Source organism: Channa argus, chromosome 6 (genome assembly GCF_033026475.1).
Source record: "Channa argus isolate prfri chromosome 6, Channa argus male v1.0, whole genome shotgun sequence".
Classification (NCBI taxonomy): domain Eukaryota; kingdom Metazoa; phylum Chordata; class Actinopteri; order Anabantiformes; family Channidae; genus Channa; species Channa argus.
Genome location: NC_090202.1, coordinates 20,320,574 through 20,346,468, shown reverse-complemented (window position 1 = coordinate 20,346,468; position 25,895 = coordinate 20,320,574). Strand labels below are relative to the sequence as shown.

The 25,895-nt window shown below is 43.1% G+C and overlaps 1 protein-coding gene across 3 annotated transcripts in view; it reads left to right on the top strand.

Annotated features, from left to right (window-relative positions):
• Positions 1 to 6,621: 6,621 nt before the first annotated feature.
• The window catches only part of epha4l (eph receptor A4, like), a 51,338-nt gene continuing 32,064 nt past the window's right edge, over positions 6,622 to 25,895 (top strand). For 2 of the 3 annotated variants that reach the window (XM_067507603.1, XM_067507602.1), the window contains exons 1-3: positions 6,624 to 6,855; positions 8,458 to 8,525; positions 11,108 to 11,771. In XM_067507603.1, coding sequence (XP_067363704.1) covers positions 6,759 to 6,855; positions 8,458 to 8,525; positions 11,108 to 11,771 — 829 coding nt within the window. In that variant the 5' untranslated portion in view covers positions 6,624 to 6,758. Of the gene's footprint in view, positions 6,856 to 8,457; positions 8,526 to 11,107; positions 11,772 to 25,895 lie in introns of all 3 variants that reach the window. The other variant, XM_067507604.1, reaches the window with a different exon arrangement.

Sequence of the window (25,895 nt, the reverse complement as noted above, 5' to 3'; positions counted from 1 at the left end):
ACTATGTGTAGCCATTGAAAATTGATTCATGATTAACATATTAATTAGGTCTGTGTGTTTCTTCTTGTGGTGCTGGGTTCTGCGTGACAGTAAACTTTGATTGTTTTATGGCACAAACAGGAAGTGGGAACTGTTCTTCCACCGCAAATCGAGCTGAACATTTTTGGTTCGGATCAGTCTCTGTGACTTGGAGCCACTGGAAAATGTGGTCGTAATTTTGTAAACCACTCTTTTCTTAACATCGGCAATAGCACTGGACTGAGATAAAGGCTTCCAACAGACCATGTTTTGATTTGTTTAGAATAATGATCCCAGCTCTTCCCATAGCACTTTTCATTTGGAAATGGCCAAATGCTCATCATGTGCCCAAACTCCCACTACCTTCTGTGCTCCTCTTGTTTCTCTCTAACTCGAGTGTCGACACAAACTCGATCATCAAATCAAAAGTTTGATAGTTCAGCCAAGTGTCATTCTGTGTGCACTGAGACGCTTACTGTATGTCTGCGTCTGTGCACAGTCGTAAACTACACAGTTAAACAATATCTCAGAGTGATGGTCTGTGCATGACTTTTATTACTGCCATGCATAAATAATTCATTTGCACATTCACACATTCCTTTATGCACAGACACTATTGCAAATATGCCAAGGCTTAGGGTGATGTCCCTCATGGCGGCATGCGTGCTCTTCTTATCTTCTACATACATACACTCATCGTCACTGCTCCACCTCATCTTTTCCAAGTAAGATGATTAGGGGGTTCTCTGAAAGGCCTGACACTGCACCATAAAATAACTTAGAGACACCTTAAATTATCTCCCCTGTAGTGTTTGTTCCTTTTCGAAGTTACCAAATGTCTTTTGCGTGTAATCTTTTATATTAAATTTCTAAAGCTGCCTCGAGTTGGAGCTGATTTGTAGCTTGCGATGATGCTTTAAGCGCTGAGTGACTGTGCTGCTACAGACATCTAAATGCGTCTGACTGCAGCAGCTTAATCTTGCAGCCAGATGAGAGCTTGCTGGATCGTTACAAAGCCCCCTAACAACCCAAAATGATGCCTCTGTAGGAAAATGGTTTGATAAGTGGGTTTTCATGGGGTTACACAGAATCATTTGTGAGTTTGTTACAACTTTGCTACTTTTACATCTCATAAAACAAGACAGAACAACTTGTCAATCAGCCTCATCAGACGTAGCTCAGGAAATAGGCTAGGTTTTCATAAAATGCACATTTCTGTTGCACTTTCTATTTATTTCTGTCATGCTTGCCAGAGAAAGGCATGTAACCTCCATATATCTTGATATTACATTGTGGCATTAGAGAAACTCTCTGTGTGAGCACACACCTCCTGCTGTTGAGTCTCTAACCAGTGGCATTTCCCAGAACAACAACTCAGGACTGGGAAGTGAATGGTGGTAAACAACAGGGTAGACACAACAACGGTACGCTTTGAAAACCTTCGGCTAATTCTGCAATGACACAAAGGGTCTCTCACCGGCTGCTTTTCCACAACCACAGAGAGAGCTCGCGCCTGCTGGGCCCGACTGCCGGACCTGCCGTGATGCATATCGACTGACGCACTGCCGTCAGGGGGTAAAGAGCTGGGTGGCAGGGGCGGGAATAGGTCAGATAACAGCCAGTGACTTGCCATGGGGATGGATGTGGATGGTAGATGGCTTGTACTGCAGCTTAACAAGGCTGCCCAGAAGATTTCTCTCCTTTGTGAGTGGCAGAGGTGTTTTTACTTGCAAGAAAGATGCTTGAAAGGGTTTTCAAATTGGAGTCTTTTTTGTTGCCTTTCTAGATTTTAGTTTGAGTGCTGTGACACAGCAAAATGGCGGTGAGGTGTCAGCCAATGTCGGGCTGTCAGTTTTTGTGGTGTCCCACACAGTTGGCACTAAACCCCCTCTGGCCCCCTATTCAGACGATTCAGCTTGTTGAATAATGGCTACACACTGTCTTTGGTGAGTGAAAGTGGTATGAAAACGATAAGCTTTGTTTATGGGTTCATGCCTGCAGCTTTAGGGGCTCTGCTTTCCCTTCGTCTGGTGCAGTTGCAGCACATATGTGCAAGTTGGCCTCTGGCTGCAGTCTTTGCGATGTGTTCAAATTCCACTTTTTTAACCCGAAGAAGGAGACGTAAGCAGACTTAGCAGTTGGTCTGATGTGTCTCTGCCTTTAAATGTAATGTTTGTACTTGATGAAGTCTGCTAGTCATTTTATTTACTAGGGTAGAAGAAGTATTCTTACAACAGGCCTTTATCGTTTTCTATGGTTATTATTCTATCAATGTAATATTGTGTCAAAATGCAGTAAGAGACAGTTTGCTAACGGACGCTTAACAAACAGTCATGTGCAGGCCATCTGATCAAACAGCCATCAGTTTGTTTAGAAATGTCACAGGAGAAAAAGCTTCGGACTGTAGCCGCTGCAAAGGAAAAACTGAGACATGTTTTTTTTATCTCTTTAAATCCAAACACTGCAGACAATGTAGGAAGAGTGGTGCATCTGATTTGCCTCTAAATGTTTACCTTCAGTCAAAGTGATGGCATTGTCTTAATCAGGAATACGAAGACGGCTTGCAAATCGCTCCGGGTGACAGCATCTTCCAAATGCCTTACATTTAAATATAAATGTAAAAGGAAAAGAAAAGCCACTGGTCAAGAAGGAGCTCGGAAGATAAACACAGACATTATGCGAGTCAGACATTGCTTTTCCTAAAGAGTTCTGAAGGCTGTCTTGAGAAGATAAAGGATAAACACTAACCAGACATTACGAGTGCTGCAACTGTGAAATAGGAGACAAATGTTGGAAAAAAGAAAACGTTGAAGACAGAAAATTAACACACACTTCTGCAGATAATGTAGTAACCTGTGATTCCGTGTTTCAAATGGATCATCAGCTATGCACATTATCATAAATGGACTTAAAATGAACTGGCATAATTAATCCGATTTCTACTGAAAAATGGCCTCAGGAGACTTAGATGATTCTAAGCAAAGACAAAATGAGTCCCATTATGTAGTAAAAACATGGACCAAGTGCGCAAAGCTTGTGTGAATCTGTGTGTTCGTGAGAGTGCTGTCCTAAGATTCTCATCTCTGACGTTGTGGATCAGAGCTGCTCTCCTGCTGCTCCTTTGATCTCCTTTCTGCTCTGCACTTCTCCCACTCACTCTGACCTCCTGGGATCGTCTCCCTGACTGCGGGCCAGAGGAACACCGCATGAAGCTAGGGATCCGAAGGCGGTGGGCAGGGTCCACAGGCCGGGGTGGGGGGTCAGAGGCCAGCAGGAGGGACTTTGAGGGATTTGGGTGAAACAATAGCCCAAACTGTAGTGAGGGAGGTAGGAGAAGGAGAGAGGGTGACGATTGGAAGGATTTTGCTTACTTGACAGTAATTGTGTAGCACCCTTCCTGAAAAAGTGATTGATTAAGCACGTTGTCTGTGTGTTGGATTCCTTTGACGGGTTTTTGACAGCCGGTAGCTCATCGTTTGCGTTGACTTTTAATTGAAAACATCTGCCCTGGTTATTTTCACAGCCTATACTTCAAATGTTGTCAAAGCTGGAAACACATGTCTACATTTTTGAGGGATAATTTTGCCTGACAACACTACTTCCACTTTAAATAGTGGATTGGAAAGATGATGCTAACCATTAAGTTACATTCTGTGTTGCTTAGTTAGATCACAGAAGCTTTTATTTATTTTTATTTTTTTCAGCCCACCTAGCTTAACTTGTCAATGATGAATAATGCATTTTATTAAAAATTTTGAAAAGCCATAGTATATGCATATTAATTGTGCATAGGTGCAAGCTATTATAAATGATTTTGTTTTAATATCAAAATATTTTTAAATGCATACCATATACCCTAAAGCCACATAAAATATATGAACAAAAAGCTCTTCTTTATTGCTCGGAAGCTTAAGATTAATATTATGGCATTAATGCTATTTAAGTGTTTTAGTGTAACTTTTGCCAGAGCTTTGAAAAAACCTGTTTCGGCTTTGATTTCAGAGCGGTGTCCTGAGAGAACATGTTAGGACTACAACCCTGTTAGAACAAAAACATATCTGACAATATCTAATGTTTGACAAAGCCAATACTAGCAAGCAAATCGGTGTATATCACAAGTTTGTGTGACGTGGTTTGAGTGAGCTTGTGTGTATGTGTCTGAGTCGGTGTGCGTGATTGGCACACAATGCAGATGTGTGGGCAGCAGATGCCATCTGGAGAAAGCAGAGTGGGCTAGTAGAGGGAGGGGATGGGGGGCACTCTACCACTTGACTGGTTTGACAAGAAGATAAAGGAAACAGTGGAAGTGTAATCAATCAAAAATACTGTGACACAAATAAAGGAAGACAATAGACACGACCAGCCCACTCACACCCTGTCCCGACCACCATCACCACCCGTCATCGTCACTGCATGAACATTTGTCAGAAACGATCCCTCCAGGTCTCCCTCTGGCTTTTTAAGATTTTTGTCAGGGGGAAAACTGCAAAACTCTCTTTCATCTGGGGGTGTAGTTGTGGTCAGTCAATGATAAGGTTGAACTGGCTAATTGTGCAAGAGCACCAGATGCTTTGTGTGCATCATCACATCATTTGAGCTCAACATAACCCCACAATACACCCACTCACATTTCTCCATGTATCCAAATCACCCCCAATCTGTGATTTTTTTCCTCATAGATCTAAGATCAACACTCTATTGCTGCCCTCTCAGACAATATACACACAGTGTAGAGTAGGTCTTCCTAAATGATTGTATTGAATCAACACCTCTCTAAAGCAATTCGAAAAAAGGTGTAACATTATCGCCCTCATGGAGAACGAGTTTGTTGCATGTGTGTAATCAAGTGTATAGTGTATAAAAACACTATTCTTTCCCTAAGTGCTACCTGCGAAGGAAAAACAAAGCCATACAGTAACAGCAGACCAAGGCAGGTCTTTTGCAGTGAGATCACCTCTACGAGAAAACTCCTGGATGTTTCCTTGTATGTGCTGAAATAATATATTTCGTAGCCAAGTCTTGGAAGCCTGAGGTAGGTGGGACAGCTACAAAAAAAGGATGAGATCTGGAGTGCTCTGGATCTGCCAAACATGGATGCTAGAGGCGACAGACTACAGTAGATTTCTGCACAAAGACACACTTATACACAGTTGCTGTAATGAAATGAGCCCAAAATGCATTCAGAAACGTACTGAGTTCCTAAAGTCTGACTTACCTCACCATCACAAACAGATTTCTTTAAGCCAAGTGACCCGCTGCCTAAATTAAAAATGCTGTGCTTAAATTTTAAAGACACTAGGCTTCACATGATACTGACACAGTTTTCTGGTTCATGTGATGGGATTTTGTTTTGACTTTCCACCCTCAGAAAACATCAGCAGCACTACAGCTGATAGGGATCCAATGACTTGCCCAAGGACGCTTTAGCATTGTGGATGTTTCTCAGTTAAAACACTCTTTCTCTAACCGACAAGGGCAACATTACATACAAAATGAGACACACTCTTATTATGGTTCTGGTTGTGATGTGGAAACCTGCCCACACAGAGACAATCTGCTCTGCAGATCATTGAAAGGTTGCCTGGACACTGCGGGCAGGCACATCTCATGAGGGCAATAGACAGCTTGTGTAGGAAGATGTAAAAGAGTAAGAGCACCTGGGACAAAACCCCAAACCTGGACACAACTGTTTTTTTTTCTCTAATATGAACAATGCACCCTTTATCTGATGAAAAACCAGAGACCCTTTGCTGCCCCTTAACACCAGATCTACAGATCTACTATTGATAAACCTGTGTTTAGATTTCATCATAAAGACATCTTGATAATGTTGGAATGATAACAAGTGACAATAATCCAATACAAGCTCGCCACAGTTCACAGAACTGGCATTGTCAATTTCACAAAGTGCAACATCGTGTAATGTAAGAGGAGTCACGCTCATGGTTGTTGTTTAATCCAATTCTTGAGACAGGGCAGGCATCAAAATCCCCGCTAGGTGGCGACCTTGGTCTGATGCAGATCACCTTGGACGGCGCTGCGCTTGACTGGAGCCAGACTACATGCAGGATCAGCACAGTGTGACTGCTGAGGAACACAGAAGACTTAAAAGTGACGCATTGCCTTTTACGCATATAAATGTATAGTCGGTGCATAGTTTCTGTTATTTAAACTTAAAGAACCAAATATTGGAGCAGACTTTGAAGCAAAACTACGTGCTCGATTTGAAACGAAGCAGCGCACGCACACGCTTGCAGTTCGGTTCCACACTTGCCAAACACACATTTCCTCCGCAGTTTATTCTTGTAACGTCAGTCGCTGAGTCACTGTCCCTCTGAGTTTGACATCACCTTTTTACCTGCATGGCAAGTGTCGTGGAGAAATCTACCTCACATAATCACCATGTTGTTGTGTATGACTATACCTCACACGAGAGAGTCAGCTTTTTGGGGTGTTTTCTTTTGGGGGGGGGGGTAGTTAATTATTATGTGCCCCCCTCATTCCCCCCAGTCCACTGCGTTTCCTATATGGATTGACGGGATCCGCGTCAGAATAGGCACAGTAGACCCGCCTCCTGGCTGTGGTGCGCTCGGTGCGTCTCTCTCCCTGTATCCGCTTCAAACCCATATTCCACAGGGAAAGAGAGAGAGAGGTAGAGAGAGGGAGAGAGAGGGAGAGAGAGCGCAGGACCTGGGAGAAGAGCAACGAAAGAAAAAGAAGAGACAAAAACAGCGACGCAAATGGCACTCATGGCAGGGATTTTGTTCACGGTCACCTTTCTTGTTTTGGGGATTTCTACATTTGTTTCTTCGGGCCGGATTTATCCCCCAAATGAAGGTAAGGTTGATTGTAGAGAATAAGTACCGCAGACTTCTGACTCCGTCCCTGCTCGGTCTGTGTGCATGTTCGCGCCGCGGAGCCTCACTTTGTGGCCCCGAGATGCGCGTGCATGGAGTCGCAATGAGGTTATTGATGGAAAAGACCGACGCTCACTGTTACGCAGCGACTTATGTGGGTTTTGTGTAAAGAAAAATGCGCAGCGTCTGTTTTGGTCTGGTTTGTTAAGGCTTGTGGAGCAGCTGCCGAGAGGCTGGGAGCAGGACTACTTGTAGCCCCAGTGCTCAGTGTCCTCTCTGTGCATGGAGAAGGTCAAGCCGATCCATGCTCAAAAAGCACTTTAATGTTGCGTAGCATCAAACTAAACGGACACGTCCTGTGGAAAACCAAAGGAATTTACGAGCGGGTTGGAGACTCGCAAATCGCGCACATCTGCCTGACCCAGCAGCTCTTCATTTTTATATTTCAGAACTGCACAGAGTGATCGCTCTTGCAGTCGCTGTGTGAGATTAGAAGACAGGGAAACAAATGCTAAAAGTTCAATTATGATGCTTTTAGACATATGCTCAATCAAAGACGGTTGCACTGGCCAGCAATTATTAAAAGGTCGTCAATTGTGCTCTACCAATGTCTAGGAAGTGAAAAGTGTCCAGACACTAAACTGCAAAATGTTTACGTCGAGCGTCGCTTATCCGAGCTCGGGAGGTTTCGGGGCAGAGTTGCCTGCTCAGGTTGTCGGGGCACAGTGCAATCTCCATAGGCCTGATACAGATTCAATCTTATGTTATAATGCAGGCACTAATAAATTAAGCACTTAATAAAAAACGCGAGTGAAGCACGTCGTCTGTCTCCTGCAGCGCTGTCCGGATGAGCAGAGCGAAGCACTTTGACACAAGTCCACAATTATCGATCACGGGCCCAGTGTGTTTAGATATAAAAAAGTGGATTCAAATTTTAAATTGATGTGTCTGTATTTAATCATTCAGACTCACATAATTGATTCATGTATTGATTTTTACAGATTAGATGATTAAACATTCTATCCACATCAAATTCAAAACAGCTTAATATATAAATAGTTAGACTAAGATAATATTGTATTATAATAAATAATTATATTAATTTTTTGACATGTTTAATAGCCAGTTTAGCCTTTTCGCATGAAAACATTGACATTGTGAAAAGAACTCCGTGTTTCAGGAGCGTTTTAAATGCGTTTTTGCGCACGGCTTCCTAACCGAGACAAACGCCCTTAACGCTGCTGATGCGCGAACACACAATTGAGAGACACTGGGGAATAAATGTGTAGAAAATCCTTTATTTTCTAGCAAAAATTTAATAAGAAACGACGCAGGTGAAACATAGCAGGGAATTACTTAGTGCAACACATACAAGTTTATAATTTGTCACTAACCTTCAGTTTTTTTATTCTGACCTCTAATGTGTTTCAGAAATCAGTTCAACAATTATTGTTACCCATTAAGTCTTCAAAAAGTATCAACCACATTTGCTTCCTCGGTGTCTCAGAACTGAGAGCACAGTGTTGATGGCGTATGGACGCACTGAGGCTACATGCTCACGTCTCCCTTTCTCGTTTTTCAGTCACGTTATTGGACTCCAGAGCTGTACAGGGTGAACTGGGATGGGTCGCCAACCCGACAGAAGGAGGGGTAAGTCCTGCAAAGAAGTGTCCCCTTGTTAGGACGGATGGTCCCCTATTGAACAGAAAATGGAGATATAATATCCATTATTGGCAGGGACTCTGGAGTGGACCGCCAAATAGATACACAGCCCTCTTTGATAAGATTTTGTCCTGGTGAGCCCTTTATAGGAATAGCTGTGTTGATGATTTATTGTGTAGCTATCAGCACTGTAGGGGTGTTGGTGTCAGGGTGAGATCAAGGCATATTTTCCAGTATCTTACATTAAAATATGATTAAATTGGGATTTGTTGTATGTAGAGACCCTCTGGAACACCACCCAGGGCCCCATGGGGTCCCCAGATTCCACTTTGAGAACCATTGTGTCAATAGACACCCCCCTCATCCCCAGCACCCCCTGCTACCCTTTCTCCTCGCTCCCCTTCTCTAACCACTCTGTAATGGTCAGATGCAGGGGCCGATACTGCAGCGGGCGTCAGGTTTCCTGAATAGACGGTGGATTGAATCGGTCTTTGTGGAGAAACTTTATATCCGTTTCCACCATTGAGTCAAAGAGAAGGAAACAGAGAGTGAGAGGGAGAGGGGGAATTGACAGCTGAGAGAGGGTGCTCTGGAATGGATGAATAAGGAGGAAAGTGCAGTGGGGTTCAGCCCCTGCCGCAGGACGACTGGATCAAGCTATAAAGCAACGGGGAATAGGGTCGACCAAATGTCTGATCCCTCAGTCTAATTGGGATATCTTCAGAGGGACTGATAAGAGAAAGAACAGGACCTACAGTGGCTGTGGTGTCCTACGGGCATTGGATATTAGGGGAAAGGTAAAGCACATGCTTTAACCATGCAAGTCTAAATTTAATCACTGAGAAACTGAGATACTTAAATATTTAAATGCAGTATATTTGAAAGTCAGTGGTGACCTAAATTAATAATTGTTCACATTAAACAAATAAAAGTCAACAATCACTCATTCGTTTGTTATACTACACAGAAATGTGATGATGAGCACAAGTGAGTCCTTTAACATTTTATGAATATTAATAAAAATTTGCAACAATCATGTCAGCTAATGAAGTGATCCCAGGGGAAGAGAGTTTCTCCTCGTGCAGCTGTTGCAGGCTTTGCTCCCGAGCTTTTCTCAATGAACCTGGCCTGTGCTGCACCCTCAGGTTCCCCCCCTTTAGCCATTTTATCACAAATAAGAGATTGACAGGGTCCTGGCAGCCCTGCCAAGTCTGCATTCACCCTCTCATTACTACCAATTGGCCCTATTCTCCCTCTTCCCTGCTATCGGGGAAAGGTGCAGCCTTATCTCAGCACTGCTTGATTTCCACAACAAAAGGGGGGTTAAGGGAAGAGAGCAGAGTGGAATGGAACAGCAGGGAATGATAGACATTGCCACAGATCATACAGCTGCAGCTATGTTTAGCAGTATCCCACCCTCCTCTAGGGAAATAAGGCTTTAAACCAGATTGTTTATGATAAGACGTCAAATCAAATCTGGCATCATAACCCCTATCCCCAACTTTCCCAATATGATTTTTTTCATGCAGTGTATTTAAAATGGTTCAAACAACAGCAGCCAAAGGCTGTCTGCTCTTGTTTACTAGCTCAGTCAAAGACTCTCTTTAAAACACTCTGTGAAACACACAGGGCAACACACTGCTTTGAGCCTCTTAAGACATGCTTGTATTTGCTCAACAGTGCTCTGAGAGGGGAACTTTATCATAAGTAAAACAAACATTCTTTCTTGGCAAAAGTAAGCCAGGCCACGGTGGATAACGTAATCCATGTGCCCCCTGTTAGGAACTCCTTAACTATGAGTTCATACTCGCAACAGAGGTGAACCTGTGCACCTCTTCCTCGTATGCAGATGTAAAGCAGGCACGCATTAGGTCATTAGCACTGACTCAGAGACCTTTAGATTTCGCGTCCACGTAATCCCTTGATTTCATTCTTTCCTCTTCCCCTTCTCCTAATACCCTGAGCCATCCAGGTCTCAGTGTGTGTGTGTGTGTGTGTGTGTGTGTGTGTGTGTGTGTGTGTGTGTGTTTGGAGAGGATTTTGTATACCACTCCCCAAGTAATTGAACATTAGGTGTTACTGAGGCATAGAACTAATTACACATTTCTTTTTTTTTTGCAGTTGAGGAGGAGCCATGAATATTAATTTCTTTAGGATTCTATATTAGGACCTAACAAGTCTATTAGGTGCCATTCATAAAATATGCATTAAGTTTAGCCATCAATTAATTGCTCTGCTGAGACTCAAATATTGACTAATCTGTCTCACATGCTCCTTTGCACAGTATCTCTCATTCTTGGCATAGCCGGGCTCCCACTCATGTGTGTGATATTTACACAGTCCATTTTAATTAGAAGTTATGATATTTTTCTGATGTTCTTAACCTTTAACAATACCGTTGTAACAGTTTTATAGCACTTTACCACTGTTCTGATATTCCCAGTTCTCATAATTGCCTTTAACAATATTACGAAGCCCAATCAAGATAATTCATGTGCAGCCTATAAACTCAAACTAAAAGGTTTAAGGATAGCCATGTAACATTTTTATTGTTGTGTCCTTTTTGCCAGTGGGAGGAAGTGAGTATTATGGATGAGAAGAATATTCCCATTCGGACATACCAGGTGTGTAATGTCATGGAGCCAAACCAGAACAACTGGCTCCGCACTGACTGGATCCCCCGTGGCGGTGCCCAACGTGTCTACATTGAGATCAAATTTACCCTCCGAGACTGCAACAGCCTCCCGGGGGTCATGGGAACCTGCAAGGAAACCTTCAATCTTTACTACTATGAGTCAAACAATGACAAGGAGCGCTACATCCGGGAGAACCAGTTCGGCAAGATCGACACCATCGCCGCGGATGAGAGCTTCACTCAGGTGGACATCGGAGATCGTATCATGAAGCTGAACACGGAGGTGCGAGATGTGGGAGCCTTGACCCGAAAGGGCTTCTATTTAGCCTTTCAGGATGTTGGAGCATGCATTGCACTCGTGTCTGTTAGGGTCTTCTACAAGAAATGTCCTTTAGCAGTGCGCAACTTGGCCCAGTTTCCCGATACCATAACTGGAGCTGATACCTCCTCGCTTGTAGAAGTTCGTGGCTCGTGCGTGGATAATTCAGAGGAGAAGGAGGTTCCTAAGATGTACTGTGGGGCGGATGGAGAGTGGCTGGTGCCCATTGGGAACTGTCTCTGCAACCCTGGATATGAGGAGCGTAATGCAGAGTGCCAAGGTAAACAACGGCCTTTTGTCTTCTGTTATTTGGGGCTATTTGTTCCTCCATTCTCTATTTATAGTCCACTCTGTCTTTACTACCTTTTTAAGAGTGTTCCACCTCGTTATTGATTTCTGCCTTTTCTTTTCCCTGGTTCTTTATGTTTTAACCCCTAATTTTCATTCTCTTTATCCTTCCCTCTCCTCCCTGCCTCGATCTACCCATTTTATACTCTTTGTTGGACAATTCTTTCTTCTTTCTGTCCCACTATCTGCAGTCCTCTTCCCAGTGTAAAAGCAATGATAATTGTATATAAAGTAATTAGTAGGCCCACTGGGAGGTGCAATGGGATGTATTGGTGACACCGGGAGTGAGGGGTAGATATCCAACTGGTTCGCACTACTGCTGTGTCTTTCACCCCTACCTGCTCTTTCCCTTCTTCCCAGTGGAACCTGAAGCTGGAAAGAAGAGATAGACAGCTTTATAGGAATTCAAGGAGAGTGAACAAGTTTATCATTCCAAGCAGGTATGAGAGGAGTGAAAATACACAACTGTGAGATGGGATTGAAATAGTGTTATTTGGTAGGGGAGAATAGCCCTTCGTGGGCGATTATTCTCATCTCAGCCCACGGTGATGCTATACTAGGTTGTTTGATGAGGTTTTAAGGTCCGTGCAGAGTGCCTCATTCTAGACTTTTTAAAATCCGGAACATGATATAGCTTTCAGCATGCTTGTGAGTTTAAACCATTGCCTAGGAATGTTCTCAAAACCTGCCAACAAAGCTTTCTGAATTTCTATTTCACGCTCAGGCTCTTATGATTAGTGACATGCTTCATAGTCTCCACCTTAATTTAACTTGCTTGTTTCCTTGGACCCAGTAAATGGCAGTTTATCGTACACAGTCCTACGTTGTGGGTAGCATCTAACAGTGTTCAGCAGCTGTTTTGTGGATCACATGTAGCACTTTGCCAAGCCTTGGCACAGTTGTCAGGTGGCCCGATGAGGGAATGCCAATTCTGCCACAATGGTTTATTGGTGTTCCCCACCCACCACCCACCACCATCACACACAAAAAGCAATGGGCCACAGCATTGAGGGGTCAGAGGCTGGGCATGGGTGATTAACAGGGGACGGATGCTACACCTCTCCTAATTTACGAGGGAGCCTTTATCTTGGAGGACTAATTGCATGACAAACAGGTCTGGTGATTTATGGGTACCACTGGCTGCTTAGGGGTGGGGACAGGGAGGGGGTAAAGGGGTACAAGTGGTCACAGATGGGTTTGTGTGTGCACTTGTGTGTGCATTTGTTCAAAAAATTATCATTCGAGCTTTAAGAATTCACTTGGAATTTTGCCCATCTCTGCTCTGCTCCCCAGGGTCGGCTTCAAAGACGCAGAGACAGACAGAGGATTGTGCAAAGTAGACCAAATGGTACCTAGTTACAGTTACTCTGCCTTGGATCTGCCTTAGATTTGCTTTCTGTTGGGAAATTCAGTATAATGACCTCTTTTGTTTTAAATTAAAATGGGAACCCTGATGTCATACTGTATATCATAACTTCAACATTGCCTTCAACACTGAAATAGACTCCTTATCTCTCCTCTTTAATTCCAGTTGAGATAAAGAGCTGTTACCGTCCAAAAAAGGCAATAAAGGATTTGGAACTCTTGATTTTATGTGACTAATGCAGCCTCATCCTGTCTGCCAGACTCTGAGCTGGCAGTGTTCCTTTTCAAGCCAATGTATCCATTTAGTTCACATATCACTGCATCTGCTTTACTTTGTTTAGAGTGCCAATACGACCACTCCATTCAATTTCAGCTTTGGTTACACAGTTTTAAATAGTTTAACATGGCTGCTTCAATCAAACACTGGAAAGCATAGCATTGGGTATGTTTGCTCAAGGCGTCAGTGTGGGGCAGCTCCAGTGATTCAAAGGTTGAAAGGTTCTGGTTACTGTCAATCTTTCGAGTGCACGGATCAGCTGGTTAATATTACTCAGTGTGACAGAGTGTGTGGGAGAAGTGCTCTGCTCCTGTGTGACCGTGCTGACCACATAGAAGCTGATTTAGAGTAAAGGGGGAGTCATGTAAAGTGTGTGTTAATTGTTTTTTAATGATAAATTAAAAAGTTAAAACAAGTGTCCGAGAATGTGCCACCCTCATTCTATGTGTCCTGGTTTGGTTTAGACTAATCTTTTAAAATGTTTTGTATGGTGCACACAAGCCCAATTGTTCATATGCTGGTATAAGAGTGTGCATTCACACACTTGTGTGTCTTTGCCCGTCTTGTGTATGTGTGGGGTTACAAGGGCACCTTGGCCCCTGGTTCCCACCCCAGGATGAATGGGCTCCTTTCCATCATTGTTTGGGACAACGACAGAGGCGAAGGAGGCTAGTGATGTTACCGGGGGAAATGGTAGACGAAGGGGGGGACTGACGGCCACGTAGGAGTTGTATTCTCCACCCCTGACGGAGGTCAGAGGTCATCCCCTACTGCATCCATCTTACTGAATCTGTCAGGGTCGTGGAACCAGGACTGATTAAGATGTCAGGGTTTTGACAGCTGTGGTTGGTGTGTGTGTCTGTGCTTGAGGTTGGACCAAGGGTAGCTATAGGGTGTACACCCTGGGCCAGACCAAGAGGGGCAACTGGGACCCTGAGGGCCAAGGGGGCCCCTGATCTGAGAAGAATCTGTGTGTTTGCTTTTGGGATCCCTTTCCCTGTTAATAACCTCCCCCCACATTGCTCTGTGGGGAAGGGTGGGGGTCAGGGTGTCCCCTCGCTCCTCATCTGGTGAAGGGGTCCCTACTGTTGGAGGGGTGTTGATAAGCTGGTGGGAGGGGGAGATTAGTAAGAATCTTGTATGTCATTACTTACATTAATTACCCCAACTGCTTTTTGTTAAGTGAGAGAATCATTTGGACGCGTGTGTGTGCTCTGGCAGAGGTTACACCTTTGCAGAGCAGTGACATGTGTTTTTACAAAAATCAGCACATTTCAAGTTGTGAGTGTATATTTTCCTTCAAGTTGTTTTTGTTGGCCTGTGTGTTTATTGAGGATATGGCTTGGTTGAGGTGTGAAGGTGACAGACGCTTTTGACACCACAGAGCTTGCTCATGGTTGAGCTGTGAACGGGGACACCACAACCTATCGTCGCCACCAATCAACACGCACACTAGTTAAAGATTGCTAGCAAAATGTCAAAAATAGGACGGGAGTTAAAATTACAAATGAACAAATATACTCATCTTCTTTAGTGCAAATTGCATTTAAAGCCTGAGAAGAGCGAAAGAGCAATTTACTTTTACCTGCATGCATACAGTTATGGGTCAGATTGATTGAAAGGTTTTAGGGAGGAAGTTTCTCTCCTGATTTCCAGTCATTGTGTGAGAGTTAATCTAGTTTTTCCATTCTTTCTCTGCCTCTGTTGACAGTGTTAAATATGCACTTGGGAGCATCATCCTAAATTCACCACGTAATTCTATTTAGCTTGCCAGTCCCTTACACTTCCCCTCTCTACCCTGGTTTCTTCCTCCTCCTTCTCCTCTTCTGCACACACACATATTATGAATTCTCATTTTCTTTTTGGCCAGCTGTGTTGCTTGCTTGTTTTATTCTGTTCATTTGTTCTGTCTCTTCAAATTTCATGTTGGTTTAATGGCTCATCATTAGCTTTCTTCTCATTTCATGTCTTTTTCATTTTTATCTCCCCCTATTTCACTGTTTAGCTTCTGCTAGCATTTTCTCCCATTCTCACTCTCCCCTCTCCACTCTTTTTTTCCTTCCCTCTTTCTACTTCGGCCGTTGAGGTGGTTAGTGTCTGTCAGCCTGTCTCTGGTGGCGGCAGCAGGAAGTGGGCTGAATAATGAGATTACCTTCACCGTTGAGACGGAGGGAGCTAGGAGCAGCACAAAGAACATCATCACCTATCATTGTTCCCCACAAACACACATGAAGACACACACATCCAGAAGCACGCACACAAGTGTGTACACACAAACTCAAAAAATAAAAATCCAGAAGCATGGAGGGATGAATGTCTTCTGTGACAGAAACCAAACTGTGCATGTACACAGTCTTTCATCCATGCATGCAGACATGTAATGACAAGTAATAGACTCAAGTGCACAGACACATTCGTAAGTATGTACAGCAGGTACACACACCAGGTTTATTACACGTTAACAAACACATACACACACTCAAAGCCGACCAGGGAGCAGCTGAATAGAGGTGAATGTACTCATCGCTCTCTCTGCCACCAGAGAGGCTCATTTTGTGCTGCTGAATAGAGACGATGAATCTATTACCAGCAGAGAGCAGGAAAAAACAACAGATACAGAAATGTCTCATGAGCGATTCCTCCACCACCCTCCCCCTACTGTTGAAATAATTGGTTTTAACATTTTTTATATTCCGTCCTTGTTTAGCGCTGATGAAACAAAGTCCTCTCAAAACACAAATCCTCCCTTGACTGGATTTAGGAGGGGGGGCGAGGGGGGGTGCTGGCAGTGGCGGTAATTCAGCCGTCATTAGCTGAGGTGCTGAAATGCTTTTCCTGCTAGGGCTGCCGTCCTGCCTCAGTGTTTGTTCCCTTTGCAGTTCTCGACACTCATCACCCCTCTCTCCTTTTCCTTGTGGTGCCCTATTTAGGGCAGGAAACCACGGTGATGGAGCATGACCCGAGCTGATGGCCGTATTGCTCCCATAGTGCCAGCTACCATATGCGTACGCATACGCTTCAATGAACATCTGTCTTTGAGTCATTTTTCTCCTGTTGAGTTTAATAAGCTGATTTTTCTTTCTGAAAATCTACTTCATTTTAAACACTTACTGACATGATGTGGTTTATTTTTCCTTGTTTCAACAAACTGACAGTGACTTTAAGTGCCAGAACCATGTGAAATTGGACTGAATATGAAAATGAATAGCTTACTAACATACGAATGCAATATTAATGCCTCACAAAATTGCTATCATATAATTTGTGAAGCAAATTTGTCTGGCTCTTGGTGTGGAGCAGCAACAGGTGTCATTTAAATGAAAATATAACAAGCTGATTTACATTGTGAATTATTTTAACCTGAATTGGCTTTGGTTTTCGAAACGAGAATTACAAAACAAGCAGGGTCTCAGTTTTTAAATACATTTTTTGACCAATTTCAGAAAAAAATTTTTCTTCAAAATTTTTAAATCCACCAAAAAGTGAACATACAGGGATATAGTACAATGCTTGGTAAACAGTATAATCTATAGATTAGTGTGAGCTGTATATTTATTAACCCATTGTTAATGTAATATGGAGTAAGAACAGTTCACATGTTGAAATGGATTTTTAAACAGTCCAGCTGATATGGTTGTCAGCCAGCATCAACAACATATACCGCATACTGTCACAAAGGGGATTGAAAAGGTTTATAACATTTCTCCTCTCCTCTCTTCTCCTCTCCTCTCCTCTCCTCTCCTCTCCTCTCCTCTCCTCTCCTCTCCTCTCCTCTCCTCTCCTCTCCTCTCCTCTCCTCTCCTCTCCTCTCCTCCATCCTTTTAAAATGCATCCTCTCTTTGAAGCCCGTGATGGGAAGAGGGAGCGATTAAAGCAGTCAGCAAGCAAATTAGCATGTCAAAAGGTTCTGAATCAATACCCCAGCTCTCTACCAACACAACCATGCAGTCCTTTACCACCCCTCCCTCATACATCCTCATCGCTTCCCCCATCCCTCCGGCTGTTTCCCTTCTTCTCCCTCGATTTTTTCCTGCACTCCTGCACACTCTCCCACTTGCTCGCTTGCCCGTCTTTCTCTTTTGCTCACTTAAAAAAATTCTTCATTCAAACCACAGTTTTTTTCCCTCTGCTCACTGAGAGAGGGAGAGAGAGAGACAGAAGAGGCAGGGCTAGTAAAGAGAGATGGACAGATGTATAGGCAGTGAAAGACGGATGGTGAGAGAGAAGTGGACAGCGATCAAGTGGGAATAGGTGGACTTTCACAGAAGGAGGTTATGAAAAAGAAAGAAGGCCTCTGCCACCTTCTTTGTGCTAAAGGAGAGGCAAAACAGACCTCTCTTGCCAAGAAGAGCAGAAGAGTTGGAGATGATGAGGCAGGGAGGGCGGTAGGGAGAGAAAAAGAGACAAAAAAATCGGAGGAAGTGAAGTGGAAAGCGATTTAGTTCCAGTCTGGCAACCATGCTTTTTCTACACTTCATCCATCGGTTCACCATTACTCGGAAATCCCTTTGATCTGGGCTAATGTGTTACTGATCGCAAAGACTGTGCATGTGTGTGCAGAAGGACAGAGAGTATCTGTGTGTCTGAACCGGTATCTGTCCTATATTTATTCTGTGCATCTGTCGCAGCAGGCATATCAGATGCTGTATCACAAACTTCTATTAACGTTCCAATCGCATTGCACAATCTGAGCTTGGAGACAAAGCAGCCCAGCAGCTCTTCACATGGCTGGCCAACTCTCCCTCAGTATCTGACAATGGGAGGCTGATTGCAAACACCTTGAAAATGTTTTATTTCTCCCTCTCCTCCTCCTGCTGATTTCTATCTTAAGCTCCCACCATCCTGTTGCGGCGATACTAGGTGGGCTTTTCTTCTCTTTCGTCATCATCCTTTTTTCTCGGGGGGTGCAGAGTTCAGTACCCAAATCAAAGGCTGCTCCGTGGCAATCAGTTAGGGGTTATGACAAAAAGCCTTGCAATAAAGGGCTGCTCTGTAATCTGATGGGCCCTGAGAAGGGACACGGTGCCCATTTCAATGAGCTGAGATTCTCCTTTCTAATCATGGCGGTGGAGGAAATGGCACACTGGATCATTCTACCTAGAAAAACACACACATACACATACGTGAATAGTATGGAAGATGGTATGAGAAACGCATGCACATTGATGCAAGGAAACACAGGTTTGTGTACAAAGCCTGTCAGTAAATAGAATTGCAAAGAGGGAGGATGTATTTTGGGCATCCAGGCTTCTCAAAGCAAAGCTCAAACCATTATCTACATAGATGATGTTAGATAATGTTGGAAGAAGTCCAAGGCTTGAAAGGATAAAAAGCTCTCCAGGTTGATTCATCACCACAAAAAAAAACAAACATGTTTCTTCATTAGAAAATAACTATTTTGCTGATAAAGAGCTGGCAGTAAAACCCTAAAGCAAGCAAAGAAAAAAAACATCCAATCTGAAGTGTGAAAATTGGTTGTGTGTGCTTGACCCTAAATTTATGATTCATACAAATCTGAAAATATATTCAGCAGTTGAAATTTGTTGGTTTATGATTCTCACATTTTTTTTTCCCAACTGAAAAAATAAATCCTTTTTGCAAAAAATGACCTGTAAATGTCATTAAATGAAGGTGGAGAGACATGGAAGACTGTTTGGTTTGTCTGGACATGTTACTGTGTTACTCCAGAACATTACTACACCTGGCTAGGAAATGGTCTGGCACCTATACCGAGTAAAACTACAACGTTTTACACTTATACACTGAGGTTTTGTAAAGAACATAAAAAGAGACACAATGTGTTAATTAATGAGTCATAGTATCAGTAGAATCAGTATAAAAATCAACCTAAAAGAGCAAAACTGACTTTGTGCATTTGGAATCACTTGATACCTATTCTTGGTTTTAGCTCAGACTTCTTGCTGCTACTACATGTGTATGCACACAGTCATGCAAGCTATATTTGTATCAAACACACCATGGGGTTGCCTGTCAGGTGTAACCTCTCCGCAGGAGAGCTGAAATCTAATTTGTGGATGTGGAGGTCTCGCAGCACCGGGATATCTGAAGCTGCAGATCCTCAGCCAGAGGCAGAGGTGTGTCCATGCTAGTGCACGTCTCTGGGATTAGAAACCTTGATCCTTACTGATCTGCAGTGAGCTGTCAAATACTGCTGTAAGGGGAGGAAGCAAAAAAAAAAGATGCAACACCTTGAAGGCACACACTATGGAGGAATGTGACAGGAAGAAGAAATAGGAGGGTGGAAAAAAAGAGATAGGATGGAGAATGTAGAGAAAAGAGTTTTAAAATGAATTGTGGCACAAAGATAACCAAGTAAAACGTGCATGTGTGTGACAGAGGGAATGCGTGTGAGAGTAAAGGCGAGAGAAAGATGAATTGACTCCTGTCTGGCAGCCCTGATAAATGGCTGGAGATGTGAAAGGTGAGGTTGGAGGGTTATAGGCACAGACGGTGATCACTCTTTGAACAAGCCTAGTGTGGTCGTGCCACAACCTCTGACAGCTGCAGTTGCTATTACTGTCAGTTTCTACCTGTGTGTATTGCTGAGCAGGTTCACATTACTTTGAACTGTTTTCACTGGAACTGCATTCCTAAAAAATAGGCTTTATGAAAACAGAGTAAAGGTCTACAAAACTTAATTTTGAAGCCGTTAAAATGAGATGGTAGAGCTGTCAATAAAGCCTTTTATTTTCTTTATCAATATAATTTTATGTGACATGGTCCTTTCTGTTTGGTTTTTAGAGATTGGCAGCAATAAAAAAAAAGAATAAAGGAAGTCATGAACACATTTCTGGCACCTCTGCAGAGCATCAGTGCTGCTTACCTCACTGACAAAGTTGCCAAATAGCATCACCCTAAGTGGTGAATGAAACCATAAAGATAAGGAGAGATAACAGAAAAGGCAGGAAGTTAACAGTACACATACTTCTAGTGAAAAAGGCAGGGAGTCCAAAAAGAACAAAACACAAAACATAAGTTAGAAACTCAACTCTTGCCCTCTTCCTGGGGTGCCTACACACTTACTTCAAAGCTTACTGTGCATGTGAATCTGCCTGCCCTTTGTTTGCCGCTTCCCGTCATCACACTGTCTGTGTGTCTGTCCTCACATCAAAGCTAAAGGCTAAAACGTTACACATTAGCAAAGTATCTCTGTCTAAGCAGCAGCCATTAACCCCAGGCTCCTGTTACACACCCAGACCCCCACCCCTGCAAGACCAGGTTCAACTAGCCTGGGGTTAGGGAGGGCAATGCATCCACACTGCAACAAAGTTCTGGACGTACATACGTACTATTAGCTAAGGAATGCGCACACACAACTGGTAGGGCCATACCATGCGAATAGGAGCTGACACAGTTTCAAGTCACAGGGGGTATCGCTTTCTCGACAGCAGTGACCTCAAAAGAGAAGGGAAAGTAGACTGAGGGGAGCGAGGCCTGAGCGACACCAGGAAAGGTCAAAGGTTAAAGCAGTGACTGTCACACTGGAGACCAGCGGACTGACATTGGGCTGACATTGGCTGTTGAAGAGCTAGTGAACCAGGAAAGTTTTTATGTACCCTGACTGAGCCCACATACACACACTCTCCATGCATATACAGTAACATAGTCACACACAATGCAGAGGCTCTATAGTGCACACAGGGTTCAGGGATACACACACACAATAGAAGGTGTTGTGAGGCCCCAGACAGGCTGTCGTCTGGGAGCTACAAGTAGATTACCTAAACAAACAATCTAAAAATACCTTTTCTTTTCACCCACAAGTCGACCCCTTCTAACCCCTCCTCATAATCCAACAAGCTGCTTCTGACAAACTGACAAGGTTGATGTTAAACTTTCCCCTGAGACCACAGACAACGAGGTAATTAAAGTTTTGTATGTGTATTTCTGCACACTTAAGTGCTGACAGATGTGTGTGCATGCCGATTCAGCGTACTGTACGTCACACGTGTATGTTTTTGTAATGTGATTTACTACACGGGTGTGGTAGAGCCACCCAAACTCACTTTTTTAGGCTGATGTAAATACTTTCAAGGTTAAATGAAGCTTTTGTTTTCCACGGGAAAGCGGCAGAGTTTAATTTGTGGTTGTTGGTGTTTTGAATATTATATATAATATATTGAATATGTTTACCTTTTTTTTTTTTCATATTTATGTGGATATCAGGCTACATAAAATGCAGGTAAAGGTTTGACATGACTGTCACCGTTTTTTTAGGCAGATAAACTGACAATCAGCTCAGTATCATTAACTGATACACTGATGCATACACATTTAGTTTGTATACAAAGATTATTTTTTTATATTTTGATATGGCTAAAATGATTACTTTTTGGTTTGACATGTATTATTTTCTATTTATTATTGTTAATTTAAATTTGAGTTTCCAAATTAACAAATCCTAAATACAATGTTTGTTGCAACCCCAATATGAACTGGTTTCCACTGATAGTTCTCTCATTTTGCCTTAATCATTAGATTGATTCTTAGCTCATTTTATTAAACTGTAATACTGTTTTATGGTCTTTTTAGCATTTATGAAAAACATTTCTCAACATAGCAAATCTCAGACCCCACATTAGTTTGAATCTAGTTTACTGATATCGATACTGTTTAGAATAGAATATATTTATCGCCAAGCTGTGAAATGTGCTAAATGAATTTTGCACGTATTAGTGCTACAATGTGACACATAGGTTACATTTGTTTACAGAATTGCCTTTGAGGCCCCATTGAGTCTGCCTCTCTATCTCTTCCTTTTCCTCTTCACCTATTCTTAGTTTGTGTTTGTGTTTGGGTTCTTGCCACACGTCCTCCCTTTTTTCTGTTCTATTCTCCTTTCAGCCGCCACACGTACAATAGTTTAGCTCTCTCAATTGTTTAGCGGTGTGTGCCCATGTGATTTAACAGCATTAGCATATTCCCCCACCTCCCACCTATCTGTTTTCAATTGAAATGCTGCTTTTTTATTGTAAACAATATGAGGAAAGCATGGTCAGTACACTGACTGTGCACGCACACTAATGTAGACACACACACAAATGGCCAACATGAGACTCAAGCCCCTGGAGCCTTGGGGAAATCAAGACAATACCTTGATGGAGTTTGTTTATCTCCCATCGTCCCTGCAATGCTGCTGTTGCCTGTTTGCTGCATCTGGGCCCTTGTGTGTGTTTGCATACATGCATGGCATTGCAAAGTACATCGGTGTAGTCCAGAGGGCCTTTGAAGGGCTTTGTGTGCATACCTGCCAGTGCAGGTGTGCAGAGGTTTGTAAGCCTCTGTTTGTGTATACATCTCTGTCTTGTTTGCCTCGAATTATTGTCCATTACCCACCTGCTCTGTGAATCTTGGGTCATTAAAGGTCCTTAGTGGGTTGGCGCTTTGCCTGGCTTTGGGCGGTGCTCCCCTTGTGGGCCTGGCATGGGTGCAAAAGTGGAATCTGAGTCACCCCCACCCAACACAGCCAAGTCAAACAGTGTTTCACCAAACAAAGATGGATTTGTTTGCTGCCTGTACCTCTTCCTGTTCTCCCTCCATCTCTCTGGTTCTCTGTGTCCATTTTGGAGTCTCTTGGTGTCTCCTCTCAGTGCAGTGCCCTTAACACTCATTTTCTCTTTAGCTCTCTTTTTGTCTCTCACTTTTCCTTACATTCGCCTTTATTACCATGTGCCTCATTTTTTAAGGAAAGGTCTTTGTTCATTCTGAAGTGGCTGGGTGGAATACTTTAGATTTTTCTGATATAACCATTGTACTAATATTACTTCTTAAGGCCAGGCTAGAAATTAGGGAGGAAGTTGCTGTCTATGTGTCAATAAGAACACAGAGACCCTAGTCTGCAGGAAGTCTTCAGAACAATATTTAAAAGTTGTCAGTTATGCAATCCAAACAGTACTAACAATATAGGTGGCACCACAGTGTAGTCTTAAATAAAGCAGGAAATGGTGTTTAACTACAAGTGTTTGAGAACAGTTTTACACATCATAAATTCAGATATTAAATATAGTATAAATCGTACATATCTGCATCATTTAGGTTGTCCTGGTGTTGCATTTTAATCAGAATGGCACAGAATGGCAGAATGAAAAATTGTGTTAAAGTTTTAATGATTATATAACATGTTTGTTCTCTTTGTCTGCTTTTGTTGTAATTTTCATTTTTACAACATGCCTTGCTCATATGGTTCTCTGGCTGGTGCGCTTGTGTGTCAGGTATAGACATTTTAATTAGGGGAGGGTCCTGGGTGGCTCCTGAGTGATGGATCGGTGCTGCTGAAAATACAGTTATAAATCATCCGGCAGTTGACAGACAAACTGCTGGCAACTCTTGCTCCCCCTGGCACTGGCCACCATTAGCAAAGTGACCGTATACAAGTTGGCTTGTGTGATATTAACATCATTAGCCCTGCTGGCTTTTGTTCTTACCCTTCATTAACACTAGTAAGGGTGTCAACCCAGATGTCCCTACCCTATTTTTGGGGATTTTGCATTTTAAAAGACGGTACCACAAGTATGGGACCTTTTCCCTTGCCAGGTCAAGGTCAAGATATTTGTTGAGTGCATGTCATCAATCATGGTGATCATTTTCGGTAGCCGTGTGTCCCTCATCCATCACACTGATAGGTTTCGCTGGCCGTGTGGCTGTATGTCGCCGTCAGAGCCGGAGGTAATTAATAACCCCCCAGTGACAGAATTAATGAGTTAACCTGCTCTACTCTCCTGCTGTTCCAGTGACAGATGCTAACGGTCAGCAGCTAGTTATCTCTGCTAATATGCCAGCAGCTCAGGTATGTTAATGTATGTGGGTGATTTATTATCTAGATATTCATTTGTATGGAAGTAATCTGTTTATACATCTAAGACTTTATTTAGTCGAGATCGGGGGTCACAAAAAAGTGCTGGTGGAATAATAATTCTCACCTAAGCAATGAACTGATTTCCAAAGGCAGAAAAAGTGGGAAAATAAAAAGAGACCAAAGAAACTCAAAGTCAGAAAGCAAGCTGAATAGCGATCGCTTGCTCCTGAAGGTGCAGAAGGAGAGACTCTCCTTGCCCTCAGGCCCTGAAAGTCGATCGCTTCGTTTTTTGAAAGAGCAGCTTTGTGAAGACGCCCCTGACTGCTCCTCTGAAGAACGCGCACTGTCTGTTATGACTAAAAAAGAGTGACCGAGTTTTCATCACTTAAAGAAGATAAATCACAGACTTGAAAGGAGGAAAAATGCTGCAGTTTAAACTTAATTCTCTTTTTTTGATTATAAGACAAGCAATTGTTCTGCCTGGGCAGGCTTAGTTATTGTGCGCTGTGTGCTGGGTGTTATATTCCTGGGGTTTTTGTATGCCTATTGTACCACAGGTTTGCTCTCATGCTTTCAGTCCCCAGTGTATAGGATACTTTGTTGAGCAGGCTGCAGAAAAGCTTGCCTACCGGGCTTTGCATGCGGGTCACTCGAGGTGGGCCACAGTGGGTGGGTGTGTGGGTAGATGTGGTTGTATTTGGCAGTAGTGTAGGGCGCATCCACGGTTGTTTAAAGCCTGGTGTGTAGGTTGTCACCACTCAGAGGAAAAACTTAGCTGGTTTTTTGTTGATTCACGTGTGGGAAGCCATCATTGTATCATTAGCTTTTGTGCTCTTCTATTTTTTGCAGATGGTTGCGTCGACAGGTTTGTCTTGAACAGAAGTTCCTGTTTTTACCTCCCCTCATGTGGTGCAACCAATTCAGCCAGCAGAATCCCGCCACACAGACAAAACTACTCATTAACTCCCACAACCCAATCCCTCCCCTCTCATTGCCCCCTTTCCTACGAACATGCTTTAGCTTAGAGACAACAGGGATGGGAATAGGGCGGGGGAAAGACTGACAAAAGGGAAAAAGACTAAAGCCAGTGAGGAGGATTGAATGAGTGAAAGAGCTGCCAGAGGAGAAAAGGGGGAAGAATGTGATGTCCCGTTATATGAGGGATTCCATTTTTTGCCTTTCCAGAATAGAACAGTAAGTCACCAGTCTCTTTGTCTGCCTTTGATCTCTCAGCTCAGGGATTTGGCACCTGACAAACCCCTCTCTGTCTGAAAGGAGGCCTGCCGAGAGAAAGCCTAGGAGAGTGGGAGAGAGAGATAGCGGGTGAAGAAAAGTGAGAAAAAAATAATATAAGAGAGTTAGAGAGCGAAGGGGCAAAAGGAGACTGTTTAAAAAAGATAGTGTGGAAAAAGTGGGTTAGACTTTTGAGAGCTGTATGAGAGGATATGATGAGGGCTTCTCAGCTCACATCCCATAAAAAGTAAATACATGTGTGTTCATGTGTGTCTGTATTTGTGTCTTTGTGTGGGTTTGCCATGGCTGGCCCGGACAGTGATAAATCCAACAAGTCTTAAGGGAGATTCTTCTCTGAAGCCACG